The sequence below is a fragment of the Nesoenas mayeri genome, assembly GCF_963082525.1.
Source record: "Nesoenas mayeri genome assembly, chromosome: 2".
Taxonomy (NCBI): Eukaryota; Metazoa; Chordata; class Aves; order Columbiformes; family Columbidae; genus Nesoenas; species Nesoenas mayeri.
This window is the reverse complement of record NC_137543.1, coordinates 117,699,242-117,719,118: the sequence shown is the minus strand read 5'-3', so window position 1 is coordinate 117,719,118 and position 19,877 is coordinate 117,699,242. Positions and strand designations below refer to the sequence as shown.

General features: G+C 41.9%; 1 protein-coding gene across 1 annotated transcript; it reads right to left on the bottom strand.

Annotated features, from left to right (window-relative positions):
* Positions 1 to 15,353: 15,353 nt before the first annotated feature.
* LOC308038253 (C-C chemokine receptor type 8-like) lies at positions 15,354 to 16,409 on the bottom strand (the record flags this gene model as incomplete). The annotated part of the gene is made up of 1 exon (XM_080340605.1): positions 15,354 to 16,409. The coding sequence occupies one exon, from the start codon at positions 16,407 to 16,409 to the stop codon at positions 15,354 to 15,356; it is 1,056 nt and encodes a 351-aa protein (XP_080196731.1).
* Positions 16,410 to 19,877: the final 3,468 nt, after the last annotated feature.

Here is a 19,877-nt window from a genome sequence, read left to right as displayed (position 1 = left end):
TCTTCTTCTTCTTTGTGAAGAGATACATAGTTAAACCCTATATCTGAAAATAGGAAGCAGCACTTCCTGTGTGATCTTGCAAAATGTTGGTTCTGGTTTTCTGAAAATTTTGTTTCCAGAGCAGTTGTGGTGACATTGCAGGATTGAACACAATAGAAAGATATTAAACTAACAGAAAGTGGTTAAAATATATTTTTACTTCAAAGGCAGGAAGTATAGTTGAGTGTACAGGCTGGTGTCATGCATTTGTTTTTTTAAAACATTCACTTCACCAGTGCCATGGATATTCCAGCTCAAACAGCCTCCAGCTGTTGGAGTGATAATTGATGCCTGTGTAAGTGACCAGGAATGATGAATAATATGGCCACTTATCTGCTTGCTGAGGAGCCTTTTTACAATCTTACAGCAAGTTACAGTAAGGCAACATTTTTCAAATTTGCAGTGGTTTGGTAGCAGTGGTTGACCATTTTCTCTAAGACTGACGGGTGGTTTCCTGCAGTATTCCTGAAAAGCTCTAAGACTGTCTTTTGCTACAATTATAGGTGGATTTTGTCATTTCCTAGAAAATCTATGTGGTGTTTCAATAAAATCAGTGATGCATAACCTGACCACATGTCTTCCAGAGACTATAGAACGGACTCATAGTGCTGTTTCAGAAGGACCGCCTGAGCAAGGCATTAGGAAGAGGGGTCTCTGTGGTGGCTGGAGGAATGCTGTCTGAATTTGGTAAGTTATGTGTTTTACCACTTGAGATATCTCTTCCTGCGCAAGGTAGAGGCTGCTAGTTCAGCAGTTTCGTTTAATCTTTCACAAACTACTATGTCTGGTAAAGAAATGCTGGCCTTACTGCATCAAAAATCCTGCCTAAGGCACTTAGTTTTCCCTCCCCTGTAAGGAAGAGAGGTGTTGGCCTGGAGAAAGAGCTTATCTCAGCTCCCAGGAGTGGAAATCCTTTGGAGTCCATTGCCCGGGGGCTATAGGTGGTTGTAATTGTCTTGGGATACCAGAAGTAATCCTTGCCCTCTTCTCCCCCTGTCTTGTGACAGTGGGACTTCCTTCTGTAATTTTCAGGGACTTTCTGGTGTCACCAAGCTCCTTCTTGTTGCTTGGTCTATCAGTTTGCCCAAGCAAAAAGCAGTTACGGCTGAAACTGGGAGAGCCAACCTGTAAGTGACGGCAGAAGTTTTTGAAACTTAGCAAATGCAGCACTTCAGGATTGAAGCCCTCCCACACTTGAGAGGAAAAAGACCTAGTTGCATAGCGAGCAGTCTATGCAGACAGTACTTTCTAAACAAATGTGGAAGAAAAAAAAAATGTATGCAAACCTGCAAGAATCCATAAATTGATTTGAAGTCTCTCAGGAATGAATAAATTCTTGTTTTCAATTTCTCTCCTACACAGGCCAGTTCTAGAAAAGATCTTGGAAGACTTATGTGCTAATTTCATAATCTGTGAGATAAGCAGGGGTCTTGAGTTTGGTGTAATGGGTTTGATGGATCCTTATTATGGTGAATGTGTGACTCATGACTCACAACTCATATTTTCAGAAAGCACAGTTTTGCACACATTGTTTTGAAAGAATTTTAGTTCTTTGTGCCTCCAGCCTCTCTGCTTCTTTTGAAGACAAGTGGACAGTGCTTTCGGGCTGCCTTGCACTCCAATTGCTCTGACCTTTGAAAATCAGGAATGGTTTCTTTCCAAAATGGAAATGCAGATAATTGGAAGCTATTTCGGAAAGTATAATTGAGATTAAAGGACATGAAAAAAAGAAAGATTCAAAAGATAATAAATATCTCATATTGGACACCTAGTTTCAGGCACCTAGGACTACATTTTCAATTGTAGCTATATTATTACTATATCATAGAGGACAGGGCCTGTCAGAAAGGACAGAGCCACCTGAAAATTGCTTTTTTCAGAGATGTTTGGACTCTGAAGAAGTCCAGGGGAAATGAATTAAATGTTCATCAGTCTAGAAAGCATGGCCTATGAGAAATGATGGAAAAGGACTGGATGATCCTGGAGAGCTCTCTCAGGCTTACTTTCTACAACTTCAGTCTTATCATCCTCCCTGTCAGGGTTTAGTGAGCTTCATAAACTTTAACTAATCCAAAGACCTGCCTAGGAGATGGAAGCAGAAGAAACAGTGGGAGAAAAACCTTCCAAAGCCAGAGACATTGCCATGTAGAGATTGCTTGTCTTATAAAATTAGAGAGCTGCTTAGGTTCTCCATCTGTAAAATTAGAAAGAGCAAGAAGGTGAGAAAAGAGAACATAAACTTCACCATGCTAATCAGTTGAAATTCTATGAACAGGGAAGTAATGCGTGGTTTTACCGAAGTAAAGAATCAAAAAAAGAATGAAAAATGTCTGCAATGGAACTGTCTTACTTCAGCTGGGGCTTTCTACAAGCTGTCACAACACTGACAGAATGGAAGCAAGGGAACCAATCAATGATGTGCTTCTATTACTCCATCAGCTGCTGAATGAAAGAGAGAATGAGCTTATGACAATATTATGGTTGCCTTAAATTTAGAATATTATGTGGATATTGAAGTCAAAATGTGAAGGTGTTCTCAGAGCAGTGACATAATTTTCTTAATTTCTTGAAGAAGTCTCTTTTCTGTTCCTGTGGAGGGAAAGGGAGAACTGGAGACAGTTCACTGTTAGCAAAATTTTGGTAAAATTACCAAGCAAATTACTTAACTAGAAATGACTGGGCCTCAGCTGTATACCACTTCAGCTGAGCACCAGAAGGAACAAACAGGAGGACTTTGCAAGGTCTAGTAGTAGGTAATTCATTCCAGACTCCTTCAACCTGAATGTTGTAGGCTGTAGGAATTGTCTCTCCCACTCTCAGCTGGTAGTTGGCTAGCTAATCTAAGGGTTCCCTCTATAGTCAAAGGATAGAGGTGGGTATTTGCAGAGGGTAACTGCCTTTGTCTTGAGCTACTCTGCATTAGCCTAGAATGAATGACCATATGGAGGGTAGCCCCTCGAGCAATAGAAAGAGCCTAGATGACGAGTTCAGACTAGACAGCTAACCTGTACATTGATAAAACTGAGTTATAGTCCAATCAAATGCTTCAGGTAACCTTTGGGGGTTTTGGTGATAAGAAACCATCCTTTATTTTGGAAAAAAAATATTAAGCCAATTATTTTTATTTGCTGTTCTTTGGAGCTGAGGTGTTGTTTTAGTAGATAAGCCTGACGATGCTGTCTACATCCTCTGCTGACGATGAAGAGACCTATGCTTTAGATCCAAGGACTGGTCCCGCTGATGACCCACACAGAAAAAGGAACAGATTTACTGCGGCACTGTACCTCACTCATGCCCATGAAAGCTGTATGTGCTCCCCATCATGTCACAAAAGGAAGGCTGCAAAGGCTGTCCTCCTCTTCCTCTACATCCCCATACCCATGCAGGTGTTCTGAAGGGGCACTGTGTTTTAGAAGAGGTAGGTGATACATAAAAGCAAAACACAGCTTCTAGTGATGGCATATGAAAGTTGCATCCTCAGCACCTCAGGTGGTATAATACTTCCTCACAGCTTTGGGGCATTTCACAGAGCCTTGGAGAAGTAGAACTTGACAACTGAGATGTAAGTAAATTGAGAGTTCAACATATTCTTAAGATATTCTGAATTGGTGACAGGAAGAACTACACAAGGAAATACTAGTGCAATCTGCCCTTGATGCTAACCTCTTGAGTAAAGACATTGTGATGCCTTGTTCAGTTTGCAGGAGCCATTCTCCCAGCTGAGGGACTGGTTATCTGGGGTTCTTTTTATTGTTCTTCACTAGCATGCAGGACCAAACCCTATATAATATACAATATACAGACCCTTCTTGGACTGCAGAATGTTACTTTTCTCTCATTATCATATTTCTAGTTCTGTTAGGGTAATATCTGATTGCTTCACAGATATTAGAGTACGTTTCACCACATTTGTGAGATGAATCAATACAATTATCTCCATTTTGCAATGAGAAAGCTGAAGTACCAAGATTATGAATAACACTGTGAAGTAGTCATGAATTTAGGGAGCCTGGTTTATGAATGATTTTTCTCTAAAGCAAAGCATTATGCTGGAGCATGGTTGCTGTTTGTTGTAGCTGCTGGTTCTTGTTCTTTGTGTTGGGCCCTGGAACGTGAGGAACGCCATCTCAGAGGCCACCTATGAAAATCTGGGTTTATGTGGAAAGAGAAGGTACTTAATTTACATGATAGATGTAGACACATAAGGATAAGTAAGATAAATTCAGGCATAAATGCCTAAATCCCTTGGTGGATCTTATGCCTGCCCTGCACCAAGCTTTCAGATTCCAGTAGCAGTTGTGGCACAGGACACAGGTATCTCTGAAATATAGGTCTTGTCTGATTTTCTTCTCAGGTGTCTGCAGAGCTCCTCAGTGAAACTGATCCCAAAAGACACAGCCAGCCCCAGATAGCCTTCAGTCTTCTCAGAGACTGTCCTCACACTCCTGTGCACCTGTCTGGTGGAGCTGCTTTACTTCTGAGAAAATTCCCCATGGGGAGACCAGCAGCCTGAAGCCAGCCTGGTAGCCATACTACACCTATTTATAGACGTGCTGAATCTGATTCTAATCATCTTCTGACAGGTTTCATTTACAGGGTGGAGACGCTATTTCCTTGGTAGCTTTTGTCAAGAAAATGTAAGAACACACTGGACTTCACGTAAGTCGGCAAAACCTCCTTTCTCACAGTCCACAGGAAACTAACCACACCACAGAGTCAGTGATACCACAGACTGTGAGTGCTGTCCTCCATCACCAGCAAATGAGGATCACTGTGGTATCTTCTGTACTACAGTGTGGTAAATTTTATTGCACTTTACATCTGCTCTGTTGAGTGGCTGTGGATTGTGCCACTGTGCAAAACAGTATCAGTGTTAGCAAGTGTGATACGAAGCCAAGTCCATCTGTATTTGTGAAGCTCTCAGATCACGTTGCAATAGTAGTTTTATGCCGGTATATTTAGCACATGCAAAGTAGTTTGCTGTTCTTCTTGGAAGAGATTGTGTAAGTGTTAAGATGAAAGGAAGGCACAAAGAACTGATAAAAATAACTTCAACTGAAAATCCACCTGAGCAAGAGAATTCAAAGGCAAGCTGGTATTTCTGTCTAAGTTGTACTGAAGTATGCTGGGATGAAGTGCTACGTAAAGCTTTAAGTGTATCCTAGAAAAAAAAAAAAAGTGTTTGTATTGCCTGAACTGCACTTGGTTTCACCTGAAATCTCAAAACCAAACCATCACTGGCGTTGTACACTGATGCTCCATTTTACAGGACTTTTTCAAGTCACAATATCTTTTCAATATTATTAGGACTTGTCTTTGTATAGTGGAGAAGTTTACTGTCTGTGACTAATTTTCACACTGACAAGGGATCATTCCTTATCTCCTAGTTGTTCATATGTTAAATGCATTAAACATTAAGTACTTAAAGTTAAGTGCTTAAGTGCTTAAGTGCTCATCACTGACACTTCCAGCTTCTCTCACTCAAACCATTTCATTGAAAATATTATCAAGTAAGTCTAAATCCCACAGGCCTGTGTTTTTTTCCCTGAAATCAGAGTGTATCTCGTGGGATATATCCTAACATTTTCTCTGCCTGAGAACAAAGCCCAGAAGAATTAGGTCCAAAGGCTCTGAACATCAGCCACAACCTGGAAAAGCTGTATCAGAAAGCTGTGACAAATGCAAACACAATTTATCAGCTAGCTTGAGAATCAGTGTGAAGGAGGAGAAGAACAGGGTGACCCATAGGAGGAGAGACAGACTGACTTGCTGACACTGGAGTGCACTGGGATGGATGAGAGAGGACATCTGATTATCTTCTCCAGTTCAAGAGAAGGAAAGGAATTGCTGACAGAGAGAGGGAAGTTGAGCATGGAAGTCATCTAAGGGCCATCAGAGTTTCAGCAGAACTCTGAGATTTTCAGGTTCTCAAAGAAAGCTGAAGTCAGGCGAGCTTCAGAACTTCATGTCATTATGAGGTCATTTCAGCAGAAAATTGTAAACCACAGAAAGTTTTGTGTCTGAATTCTGGGTTAATATATTAATGTATTCAGGTATTGTGTTGGGTAATGTATTTGGGTTATAATGTATTTCTAATTAAGAAGAGCGAAACCTACACAAGGCATCAGAAAGAAGACTGTGTAAGGTGTGTTTCTGTAGCCAAGATTCTAGTGTAGGGACTACAGATAGTTATACTGTGTGGCCACAAATGAGCAATATCATTGATTTTGGATGATCCAACTCTTCTTCTTTGTATCTTTATCTTAAATAAGAGAAGGTAGTAAGCAGTTCTTATCTGGATCTTTTCAACACTGATGTCAAGCCCTGGAAAACGTCATACAAATCCCAATGACTACTGCAGCCTGCCTCTCTGAATTCAGTGGTGGATCTCAAACATGTTACAGAGCCTGACTTTAAATTGATTATCATATAGACACCTGTGAAATTTCAGGCTTTCAGGGTGAGGCGTATTCACTTTCTCATACCTGTTTTGGATTTCTCCTAAGTGGTGCCGTACCTCATAAATTTGCAGTGCTGCAACACAGCCCGTCTACAGAGGTGCTTGATGTTGCCTGTTTGGCCTAGTCTGTGGGGCAAATGTGATGCTCACAATTCTGTTATGGGTGAAAAGGAAACACCTTATACATAAACCTGAGAATTTATTGTTACTGTAATTTAACTTTTAACACTCTAATCCAACAATCACTATTAGTCCAGATCTAATTATGGCAGAAAAATAAAGAAAATATAAAAAAACAAAAATTACCATACTTCTGGGCAGAAACAACAGTAACAATAATAATAACAGTTAAATTTGTTGCATACACATTTCCTAGTTTACAACCTCTTTTCTAAGCATAGTGCTTTCACTCTTCTACTGCTCCTCTGAGTCCTAAAGTCAGTAGCTTCAGCTTGTCAGTCCCTCATGAAAGGGTTCCCCTACACCTCATCCTCTGTCCCTTCTTCTCAAGGCCTCTGCTATCATACTAGGACTGTATTTCTCTATGTTGCAACATCACATTAGAGCAACGTTAGAAAGAACAACTGCTTTTTCATGCTATCTGTATAGAAACTCTGGTTGTGCCACACGCAGATAAGCAAAATTAAGACAAGTTGAATATGGACACCTGCTAAGAAGAACTCCCCTTGCAGCTAAGCCAAGCAAAAATAAAGCTTCAGGCAGGTCAAGATGAGTTCAAACAAAGCCAGGTTGGCAAGCCCCAGTCCTGAGGCCTTGTACACTCAGTACAAAGCCTGTGGCCTGGCAATAGCAGTAGCAATAGCAGTAACGTATCACTGGTGACAGGGCTACAGAAGACACTCGTAAAGCACATTTTCTATTTACAGGGTTACAGAAGTCTTTCCCTTGTTACACCCCCCTGTAACTAGAGGTAGCATTCAGCAAATACTTCACAAGACAATACTAAGAAGATACAGTAATATATTTCAGGAAATGTTAATATTTCTGAGCTGGAGACAGTGATGCTAGAGGAATTCAGCAACATCTCTTTCACTCACCAGCCTTCTGCATAGGGCAGCTCTGCTCAGCCATGGCTTTTGACACCCAACAACCTGACAAGTTCATACGGACGTACAAAGAAGTGTGCTGTGAGGAAAGAACTGGAGACTTACCCTCTAGGATGTTTCCAGCAGAAATGAAGATGCTAGAGACCCCAGAAACAGAGGAAGTAGACTTTAGAAGTGGGAAGGCTGTGCTAAGGGAAGTGCCTCAGAGAAAAGAAAAAGGGGCAAGGAAACTGAAAGCTCAAGAGCATATTATAGTGGGTTGAAATTTCTGAGTAGGAGAGTGACTAAAACAGCTCCTGGAATTAAAAACAGTGCCAAGTTGTTACCTCACACTTCCCTCTCCTGATGAGAGATGAGTAAGTTGATACTTCACTTCACAATTTTATCTTCTACCATACAACAACTGTTGTTGATGTATTTTTTTTTTCCATATTCGTTTTAGATACCCTTTGCTGGGTTCCCAGTGGTTGGTGGCATTATTTGGTCTTGTCACAAATCTTTCATCCCAGCCCAGACTCAGAGGCTTCTTCATGTCTCCCCTGCCCCTACTCTCACACACTAGTGACGTCCACGTACCTGAACCACTGGAGAACCCGAGTGACCTTCCAAAAGCCAGTCCTGGGGACATTTTAGTGCACAGGCTATAATATGTGGAGAATTGTGTTTATATTGCACAGCTACAGGTACATCTGAGCTAGGTCCAGGACCAGCAGCCATATAACCTGTTAAGTCATAGCTCTCAGATGCTAATTAGCTTGAGCACTGCACAATGCTTTTTTGACCCCACAGATTCCTGTCTCTGAAGCAGTATCTCTGTGTGATACTGTATTTACTGTGTTGGCACATTCCTTATTTTGAAAGTGACTTTGTTATCTCTTCATGGCCCTGAAATTGCACTGGGGAAAAAAAAAAAAAAAGGGTATTTCTAGCACCTAAAGCACACTTTTTCTAGGTCTTTGCCATCTAGTAGTGTGTGTGACTTGTGACAACCTTATTATTGTGAAATAATCTGAAATGTCTTTTGAATGTCACACAGCATTTACCAAATAGACTAACCTCTTGAGAGTGTGTGGTGCCAGGGCTGGAAAGCTGCCTGGGCCTGCGAGTGACAGGGCTCTGCCTGGAGGCCACTGCCCTCAATATCTAATGGGCAGCAAAGAACAACTGGTAGGAATGCAAATAAATTTTTCATCTCTTCAGAGGCATATGCTCTGAAGGAAACTGAAAGCTCAAGAGCATATTATAGTGGGTTGAAATTTCTGAGTAGGAGAGTGACTAAAACAGCTCCTGGAATTAAAAACAGTGCCAGGTTGTTACCTCACATTTCTCTCTCCTGCTGAGAGATGAGTAAGTTGATATTTCACTTCACAATTTTATCATATGCTCTGAAGGAGCATATACACTGAGAAGATTATCTTAAATAATTTAGTATTATAAAATGAAGTTTAATGTGATTTTTTTTCCAGAGCTGCATCATCTTGAAGTATTGCATGATTTCAACAGGTGGTTTATGTGTGTTGATTCCCACTTTTTCGATACTACTTAAGCATCTTAACTGAGAGTTCTACCTGTTTTCTTCTGTTTAATTTTAATCTAGGAGCTTGAGTAGATACAGCCCCAAAAAAGTGGAATAAATGAAACCCCAATCTTTAGTGAGAAATTAACATTCATTTTTCTTCCCTAGGAGATGAAGAGGTGAGGAAAGCAGATATTTTCTACAACTTCTGTGGTTGCCTCTCTTGACCTTCTGTCACTTTATTTTGCTTTGAGAGGGCAAAGCCCCCCAGCTAGATCACATCTTCTGCTCCTGCTGGATCACAGGTGTCAAACACATGGCCCGCTGGCCAAATCTGGCCCTCCACCTTGTTTTATCTGGTCTGGCACTATTGTTTATACTTGGTGGCAGTGCCGAGCTACTTGTCCTCAGGCTTCTGCCAGCGTGCAAGTCACATATGCACCATGTGTGACATGTGTTGTGCTGCAGGAGCAGGGGAACAATGGGAGCTGTGGCCATAGCTACAGGAGAGCAGTGAGCCTGTGTAAGAAGAGTAATAGGTGAGACTGATAGGGGACATTAGTAACTGCCTTGGAGCACTGAAGGACAGGACAGACAAGATTTACATGGGGGGTGCTTAAAGGAGTGCTCCCAACTGGGCAAACATTTCATTTAATTTTTTAATAAATTAGCCAGATACATGGACTTTAGCAATTACATGTTATTTTTAAAAACCACCTGTAAAAATATACTTTGCAATCAGCAGCCAAGGTTCCACTCATGAATTCTACATTGTTTTCCATGGATACGGTCAGCTTTGTGGTCCAACAGTGGTGGCCACACTTGTGCAATGACATACTAACATCACTTAATAATATGTCATTTAATAACAGGACGGCTCTGGGGCACGAGCAGTAGTTTGGCATAGTCCCGCAGCCCTGGCCACTTGCTGAAGTTAATGTATCTGGCTAATTTATCTAATGAAATGTGACTGCCCAGTTGAGAATACCCCTTTAAGGGGGGACAGCTTGAGCAGACGGGGTAAGAAGGAAAGTGTCTGCTAGGATTTGTAATGGTGAAGTAAAGTGAACGTCTCTTCTGGGGCGGGGGAAGGGTGGGGAATGGTGGAATAAGGAGAATGCTCCTCATGGGAGGTGATAAAAGGAGAACATCGGTAGGCATGTCCATGCCGGGTAACAGCATTAAGGGTAATGTTGCTGGCAAGGAACTGGCGATGTGGGAATAAGGAAAGTGTTATTGGGATAGATGCAGGGGGAGAATTGATGGAGAAAGAGTGACTGCTGTTTATGGGGAGGAGGGTTTGAAGGAAAGGTGAGACTGTGTGAGAGGGCCTGACTATTATTTAACCTGGTCCTAAAGAATACCTTGGTCTTTTACTCAGATGGCGTACAATACCATCTTTGGTGGAACAATTTGAATCCCAAAACGTCCAGTAAGAGAAAGATTGATACAGAAGAAAGACAATTTAATGATAGATGGGAAAGCAAATACGTTTGTGTTTCAAGGAGAAAAAACAGTATGTCTTTTGTGTTATGGGGCAGTATTGGTGATGAAGGAGCACAATGCAGATAACCAAGTGGCAAACACAAGGCCCAGGGGGCCAAATCCTAAAATTACCTTCTGTCCTTTGAAGGCAACCGTGAGGCTGATGTGGCCCTGGTGAAAATGAGTTTGACACCCCTGGACTACATGATGAGGACAAATCCATATGCCAGCATAGAACAAAACAGCACTTCACCCTGCTCTCTTATGGAAAGAAGAGAGGTTCATGGGGCCAAAGAGATAGCAAGAGTGTATACAGCCTTCAAATACTGTTCCTGAACAGGCAGAACCTCACTTTAAGGAATTTTTCTTCATGTAGAATGATCTCCCATGTTCACTTTTTTAATCTCCCAGGAGCCATCATCAAATCAGATTTCTCATGACCCTAACCTAGGGAGATGGGCCAAATGTGACTTGTCTGAAATTCAGTCTCACATCTTCTTAAGGTTGGGCTGTCCCATGGTAAGTCAGTAAGATGGAAGAACATTACAAAAGCTGTGAACTTGGCAATCACAGGCTTGAGAAAAGCCAGGAGGGGTCACCAACAGGACCACATCTTACATGATGTTCTTGATTTTCTAACTCTCTGAGTTCTTTGCACTGCCTTGCACGATTGTATTACAGTTTATTTATTTGAAAGGTATAGGGGCTGTTTTTGAGGATGTGCACATCTGTGTGTTTTGTTGCATGCTGCCAAGTGGTCTTGGGCTACAATAACGTCAGACTTTCCTGTCATAGCCTCAGGGGGTTTGTACTACAGGAGGGCAGATAAGCATGAAACAGGAACATGAAGGGTTGTGAAACATGTTAGACGAATTCAAGTAGGTTCAGACACATTTCAGAACTAGCTGGAGAAATGCTACCAAAAATGAAAAGTGTTACTTAACTCTTTAGTTGGTAATCTGATATCAATGGTAGGTGTTACAGCTTGGTCCTTGGAGAAACACTAGTTTCTTTAGTTACGCAACATCTGATTAGGGGATCTATTCTATGAACAGCAGTAGTTTCTTTATTCCATCCTCTTCAGAATAGCGATCAACTTTCCACTAATTTAATGGAACAAGATTGGGCTAGATATTTTGGCAGATATATTCACACTACCACACACAGCACCAGGAAATCCAGATAACATCAAACATTCATGTTCCTTGGTGCTTTTGCAGTGCGATTTGCAGCTGACAACAGCTCAGCACACAAAAACTAGCTGATCTGATTATGAGTAGATTGCAAAATTATTCTACCAATTTTATGTTTCATCAGAACCCTTGGAACTGAAGAGACAGTGCGTCTACTACCTGCCTTATTCCAAGAAGAATATTATGTCTGCAGAAGAAAGCACATTGTCATTGACAAGTTTCTACTATATATATATATATATACACATATGTTTAAATATAAAATGGAAAAAATGGCAGTATAAGTTCCTTAATAGTATCCTACTAGTGTGGTACTGTTATCCAGAACTGTTTCAGTGCATGGAAGTGCAAAAATGTTTAACATTGCTTAGTATCTCTGTAGGATTCTTTCCCTCACATATGAGTAGCATAAAATCATGTGGATTTACAACATTAAAAATAAAATTTAGAGAGGAGGCACAATTTTTCTGAGAGATCTGTGAATACTTGAATTGATGCTGGGTATGTTTGTGTCTCTGTTCAGGTAGTTCAGAGGTAAAATAGCTACTTGTTTTATTCCTTTTTTTTTTGCAGCCACATTAGACAGAGAAAGGGCCTTCTGAAGAGAAAAGTGTCCTAAGTATCCACCATCTTACTCTGTGAGAGGTTGATTGTACTGAGCTGTGCTTGAGCAGAGGATGGGGCATTTAGATCCACCCTTCTGGATTCTTAAATACAAGTCTTTCAAATGCAGCAGTAGAAGACAAGGAGGAGGAAGAACCTCTGCAATGAGTCCAGCAAAACCTATTTTGTTATTTCTTTGGTAAAGTCTTCTCATATCATTTGGGTTAAATTCCACTATTATACACACACAGACCATGATTATAAGGAGAGCTTTATGAAAAAATAGCAGAAACCAAAGTGTTTGACCCTTGTCTTGTAACCCAGAGAGAATCCTAGTCTACTTCTGAAAACATCACTACACTAATGATGCGAGAGTCTCTTTGGAGACTTTGGACAATTTAGAACTTCATGATGGAAAGAGTTATGCATGTCTGGGGTATATCTGGTACGTATCAGTTTGAATTACATAGCACCCTGAAAAGGGGCGTGATCTTTAAAAAACTGCAATGCTTTTGACCATCTTGTCGTTATACAATTTGAAATTCAGCAAATCAAATACACAGATATTGAAAAATAGGGACCTTATCCCTTATTATTTTTTCTGTATAACACATTTGCAGATATGATCCAAATCTGTTCTTTAAAACCAGAGAGTTCTTTAATACTATCTTTAATACTATTACCTAAAAGATGTTGTGGTTTAACCCCAGCTGGCAACAATGCACCACACAGCCGCTTGCTCACTCCCCCCGAGTGGGATGGGGGCGAGAATCAGAAGAGTAAAAGTGAGAAAACTCGTGGGTTGAGATAAAGACAATTTAATAAGTAAAGCAAAAGCCGCGTGCAGAAGCAAAGCAAAACAAGGGATTCATTCACCACTTCCCATGTGCAGGCAGGTATTCAAGCCATCTCTTGGAAAGCCAGGCTCCATCATGCGTAATAGTTACTTAGGAAGACAAACTCCATCACTTTGAACATCTCCCCATTCCTTCTTCTTCTCACAGTTGTATATGCTGAGCATGACATCATATGGTCTGGAATAACCCTTTGGCCAGTTGGGGTCAGCTGTCCCAGCCCCTTATGCACCTGCAACCTACTCACTGGTGGGGTGGTATGAGAAGCTGAAAAGGCCTTGATTGCTCAGCAACAACCAAAACATCAGTGTGTTATCATAATTATCCTCATTCTAAATCCAAAACTCAGCACTATATCAGCTACTAGGAAGAAAATTAACTCCATCCCAGCTGAAACCAGGACACTTGGTTTTGGTCTGTTTTTAAACAAATGTTAATAAAAACAAATTATCAGAGCAACTTGATGTTTCACATGTGTCCTATTTCAATCAGGAAAAATAAAAAAGCAGAAAAAGCTGCTGGGTATGAAATCTAGAGGCCTAAAAAGTGCAGGAGACTCTTGACAGATATGTTATCTCCTTGAAGGCAGCTCCTTGGGGTTGTGAGTCTCCTGCAGTCTGGATTGGACTGGGGCTCTCTCTTCGATCAGTGTCAGTTGTCTGACACTTGGCTCCTGGCTGATTAGTTTTGGGCTGTCTAAGCTGCAGTGATGCAGCATGTTGGGTAAGTGTCAGAGTGTGAGAGCTGGCCAGAAAACATTTCTGTCTTCCCTGCTTCCCAAAATAGCAATTTAAAAAAGAATATATATACGTAACTTCTGTTTCTTCTCCCTTCCATTTTCATCTGAAACATCAGCAGGTAAGATGATAGTAAATGTCACAGTACATTTTAAAGAGAAACAATTTTATCCAAACTCCAAAGTTCTAGCCACAGGGGAAGATATCTGACCTGAGATGCTGGCCCATGTTTCTTTTCAGTCATTAAAGTGCCTGAACAGTACAAGAACCCCACAGAGATACCCAAACAGAGATTTTCTGATTTCTAGATACATAGAAGTCTACTGAGAAATAAAACAACATGATAATTTAGCTGCAGTGTATTTCTTATCCATTGAGGAATAAAACCTAAAAATGTTAATCACACGATCATAAATGAAATAAGTGTTTTCTATACTATGTAGCTAATGGCAAGAGGATTTTTTGCACTGAGGTTAGGAATGTATTTGAAATATTTCAGAAACATCAAAAGATGCAATTATATTTTCATAAGAAAAGGCAGAACTAAGAAAACATACAATATTTTTATTAGCCTAGAAAACGCAATCTTTGACAATATCCAGGTGGAGTTTTTCCTGGTTTCAGGTAGTCTCTTGTTTAACTTAAAAAATTTTGTCTACAGTAATATTACCTCAACATAAATGTTATTTTTTCACTGTGAAAATTTATTGGGATTTAGAGAACAAATCTTTCTCAGCAGGAAAGTGGAAGCAAGACTTACTTTGCTGAAGAGATTCAGAGGTGGCCGTCAGTTCCATCAGACATATGTTACGTGATACCAGCCCCAAAATCAGTAAAAACATCCTTTCCTTATTCTAATCTATGCTTGTGAGTCATTAGGAAGACTTTCAGGAGCCAAGATAAAAAAAGATGCAGTTAATATGTTTATTCAAAGAAAACATTTCTAAAATGGCAGAAAATAGTGATGACTGAAAAGAGACGGAGCCTATGTGCTACATGCCATTTTGTGGGGTTAAGATTTAACAGCGAGCTCTGGGACACAGAGCTGGAGCTGTGGTGGCCCACACCTTGAGTGGTGACACAGACTGACAGGCTACTTTGACAGAGAAACATGCTAGTGTATGGCCCCCTATGAGTGATGGGCATGGGGGGCACCTGGAGGTGTTGCTCTGCTGTTTTTGAAGGCATCACCACCAAAGGCTCCTTTGGGTGGCAGCAGGTCCATGAACCACCTGGTCATGCCCCTGGGAGCATCCTACAGCAAAGCAACATGACCCTGAGCTAAGGGATTTCTTTATCTGGGAGCTGAAGCAAAAGAGGAATGGTGATAGTGGCTGAGGTGATTCCCTCTTTGCAATGTGAAGTAACCCCACACCAGAAGAAGGCAGCTCAGGTGGGCTCACAGGAATGCTGTACTGTCAGAGCAGCCAGAGAGCTGAGTGTGTGCTGAAGATGACTGACCAGCTCCAGCGCCTCTGTCTGGGCTGGAGAGGACACGGACACAGGGCTGAAGTAGTCCTTTAAGATGGGCCTTGAATGTTACTCCAGCAAAGGCGTAGATCACGGGGTTCAGGCAGCAGTGGATGAAGGAGATGGTTTCCGTCAGCTGCAGGGCCAGGGCTATTTGGTAGCTTGCCTTGCAGTCATTGATGATGTGCAGGCTCTGCAGGGAGTCTAGGAACAGTGCGATGTTGAAGGGAGTCCAGAAGAGGAAGAAAACAATGACGATGATGAAAATCATCTTGATTGCTTTGATCTTGTTCCGATTTTTGCATTTTTGCAGGTTTTTCAGTATCTGGGAGTAGCAGTAAATAAGGATGCTAAGGGGAATCAAGAGGCCTAAGATATTGGCTGCAAATTGAGAAGCGACCTTCCAGGTATTGTCACCTGGTGGGTATGTGGAGACACACTGCACAGACTGCTCAATTTCCAGCTGCTGGTTGAACATGATGTTGGGTACAGAAGCCAAGACAGCCACCAGCCACAGGATTAAACTGATAATTATGCCACAAGAGGCTGTCCGAATCCTCATGGCATAGACAGCATGGACAATTGCTATATACCTGTCTACACTCATGAGGGTTATGAAGAAAATGCTGCTATAAAAACCTATGTAATAAATGCCAGCCATTATCTTGCACATAGCGTTGCCAAAAACCCACTGGTCTGACGCGTAGTGGCCTTGGAAAGGGAGAGGCACCACAAAGAGGAGATCGGATGCTGCGAGGTTCAGCAGGCAGATGTCAGTCATTGTTGTCAGCCTTTTCCTGGTCAGGAGAACCCAAAGGACCAAGGAGTTTCCCAGAAGGCAGAAGACAAACACAAGGCAGTAAAGGATCGGCAAAAAGAGAGATTTAAATCTGCGAAACTGGTTGCCTTCATTGCATGGAGCAGTGTTTTCCTCATATCCATAGTCATATTCTGTTGTGGCAAGGAACTGGCTTGTGGGATTCATCTCAGATACCTGTGCAGGAAAGAGCAAGAGTTAAACAGCTGTTTGTCCTGGCACAGGACTCCCATGGTGTATTAGAAGGGGGGTGGTTAGTAGGTCGAGAGAGGTTCTCCTTCCCCTCTACTCTACCCTGGTGAGACCACATCTGGAATATTGTGTCCAGTTCTGAGCCCCTCAGTTCCAGAAGGACAGGGAACTGCTGGAGAGAGTCCAGCACAGGGCAACAAAGATGATTAAGGGAGTGGAGCATCTCCCTTTTGAAGAAAGGCTGAGGGAGCTGGGTCTCTTTAGCTTGAAGAAGAGGAGACTGAGGGGTGACCTCATTAGTGTTTACAGATATATAAAGGGTGAGTGTCACGAGGATGGAGCCAGGCTCTTCTCAGTGACAACCAATGATAGGACAAGCGGTAATGGGTTCAAACTGGAACACAAAAGGTTCCACTTAAATTTGAGAAGAAACTTCTTCTCGGTAAGGGTGACAGAGCACCGGAACAGGTTGCCTAGGGAGGTTGTGGAGTCTCCTACTCTGGAGGCATTCAAGACCTGCCTGGACGCCTTCCTGTGTAACCTCATCTAGGTGTTCCTGCTCTGGCAGGGGGATTGGACTAGATGATCTTTTGAGGTCCCTTCCAATCCCTGACATTCTGTGATTCTGTGGAATAGAATTAGGCCATTCTGCCATCTGGCAAATTTGTACCTCCACTCTAGCAACTGGCCCTAGACCTGCTGGCCACACTATTTCTGATACAAGCCAGGATGCTGTTGGCCTTTTTTGGCCACCTGGGCACACTGCTGGCTCATGTTAGCCAGCTGTCAACCAACACACTCAGGTCCTTTTCCACCAGGCAGATTCCCAGCCACTCTTTCCTGAGCCTGTAGTGTTGCCTGGGATTGTTATGACCCAAGTGCAGGACTTGGTGTCATCTGCAAACTTACTGAGGGCACATTCAATCCACTCATCCAGATCATTGATAAAGATATTAAACAGAACTGGTCCCAACACTATACCTGTGTTAAGTATGAGTGCTATGATGATCTCAATTTCCCCAAAACTGCTTCAGTGCTAGTCAGTTAGTGACAGGGAAAAATTGATGCTCTGAGTAGTCATAATGGTGGAAAATGGTACAAAACCAGCATCTGATCTAAGAATCTGGATTTTCTTCCCTGGGGTGGGGAAGCATTTTACATGTAGGATAAAGACACTTATAAAAGTGTTTTGACTGAAGAAGCCATCACCAAGCAGCATACCCACACTTTTAGCTGAGCTGATCCGCTATGTACAGGCATGGAACGCAGAGACATGCAAGCTAGTTTTCCACAGGTAGGCACAGGATCACATAGCAACAGCCTCTGCAGCAGCAGGGAGTTCACAGGGCTACAGCACCACTCACAGTGTCCAGCTGTGCGCTGCTGCAGCAGGGCCGCCACTGAGCTCTGGGTTCCCTGGTGAGCAGCTTGGCTGTGCTGGTTGCTAAAGCCCAGCAGTTTTATTGTTCCTGTCTGTTCTGCCCAACTTCAGTTTTCTAATTCAGAGAAAACCAAAACATTCTAGTGGGAGGTTTCCTCTCTGCCATTTCTGAAGAACCGCAATAAAGACAGCTTTAAAATGGTCTGACATGCTCTCCAAAAGTGGCTTTATCCACCTTTTTTTTTTTTTTTTCTTTTTCTGGTGTCACCTCAAGACCCAAATAAAAGGGAATCAGTTTTCCAGAGTTAAGTGCTCATATTTTAACAAGTATTGGTTCTTTCGAAAGTCACCATTTCAAAAGAGTTTGCCTTATTACTGCTAAGACATTTCCATGCTTATTGTGCACTGCGCCTACGTTACGTTTGCACAGAGGTTAATCACATCTTGAAAGAACTTCAAAGGCACGGAGTTTCCAGGAGGGAAGAATCAGTTGTAATTATAACTGCTACTGAGCTGCAGCAATAATATGAATGACAGTGATGAATTCATTAAAAGTAGAGAACATGCTCTTCTGAGTTAAAAAATGCTGCTTGGGTGTATGAAAAGAGAGGGAACTGCGCAAATTTTTCTATTGGCATGGGAGGAATCAGAATTCACCCCTTCTTGCCTGGCTCTGCCACCTTGTGCAGGGAAGCAGGAGGATCCAGATGCACAGCACAGTGGTGCTGGAGTCAGTGTTTTTCCACTGCTCCGTGTATGGATGCTGCTCGTGCCCCGCTGACCTGCCTCAGCTTTTTGTGGGGCTCCAGGACTGTTTCCACCAAAGCCAGCTGGTATGTGCAATGCAGAGAAACCTGTTACAAATGCAACACTCCACCCTACAGTGTTCCTTGCTCAGAAATAAAGAGTGATGAGAGAAAAGCACTCTTGCAATTTATATTGATGGTGTAATTCCTATATTTAGTTTTCAGCTGTAGGTAGGACATCGGCATTTATTTTAATGCATAAACACATAAATATTGAGATGTTAAGTCACTACATAATGGCTGCTCATGCAGCAGCATGTATACGTAGAAAATATTTCCAGGTAATGCTTTTGATGTGTGATCTCAACATACTGCGACTGTAAGCATTGTAGCAATGACTTGCTTTCCTTAAATGCCTGTCAGGGACCCTTTAAAAGCAGTCCATAGTTCCAACAACCAAAAGTAAAAAAAAATTTAAAAAATAATTAATACTGTCTTCTAGATGTATAAATATATAAATAAGTATATAGATACAGATACACAGATCTAGATTTATAGATCTGATTAATCCGATTTTGGCGAAATTCAAAAGTGTTTTTCCTGGGCTGAGCAGAGACTGGAGATGCTCCACTTCAGACTTTCAGAATGCCTTTACAGCATTAATGTGTTTGACAGCTTCCAACCAAGGCACAGCATTTTCCACTTTCTCCTCTCTCCACACCAGCTGGCAAAACAAGTCAAACTGAAAAAAAAAAAAAGCAGTTTTCCAGAGGGTATCAAAAGAGAGAGAACTGCTGCAGGTCACTTTCCCCTGTTTGCCAAATTTAGCCCACGACTTTTAACAGTAGCGCATTAAATGTGGATGGACTTTACCTTTGAACAGCTGAAAGCCTCTACTCTCTCAGTTGACCTCGGTCACCTTCTCCTTCTACCTTGCCCTTGTCCTCTCTCAGGCTCGGGAGTTTTCAAGAGGTTTATTCCATCGCTTGTGGAGAAGGCTGAGCTTGGTGATATTCAGGTGTCGAATGGGCAGCTGCCAGTTACAGAACAGGATTTGAGACAAATAGAAGGCTTTGTAGCTGTGGTAAACAGGAAAAGAAGTGAGAGGCCTTACAAACACATACTGTGAAACAAAAATCAAATACAGCTCTTTCGGAAGACAGTAAAGGTAGCACATGAACAGGTGTTCTTTTAGTACTTTTGCTAAACGCTCTCCTCACAGCTACCCAGGAAAAAATTAAAAGTTCAGATGTCTCCGTCACAGAACACACCCTAACAAAGTAGCAGCTTTTTTCAGAATCTGGTATATAACTTCTG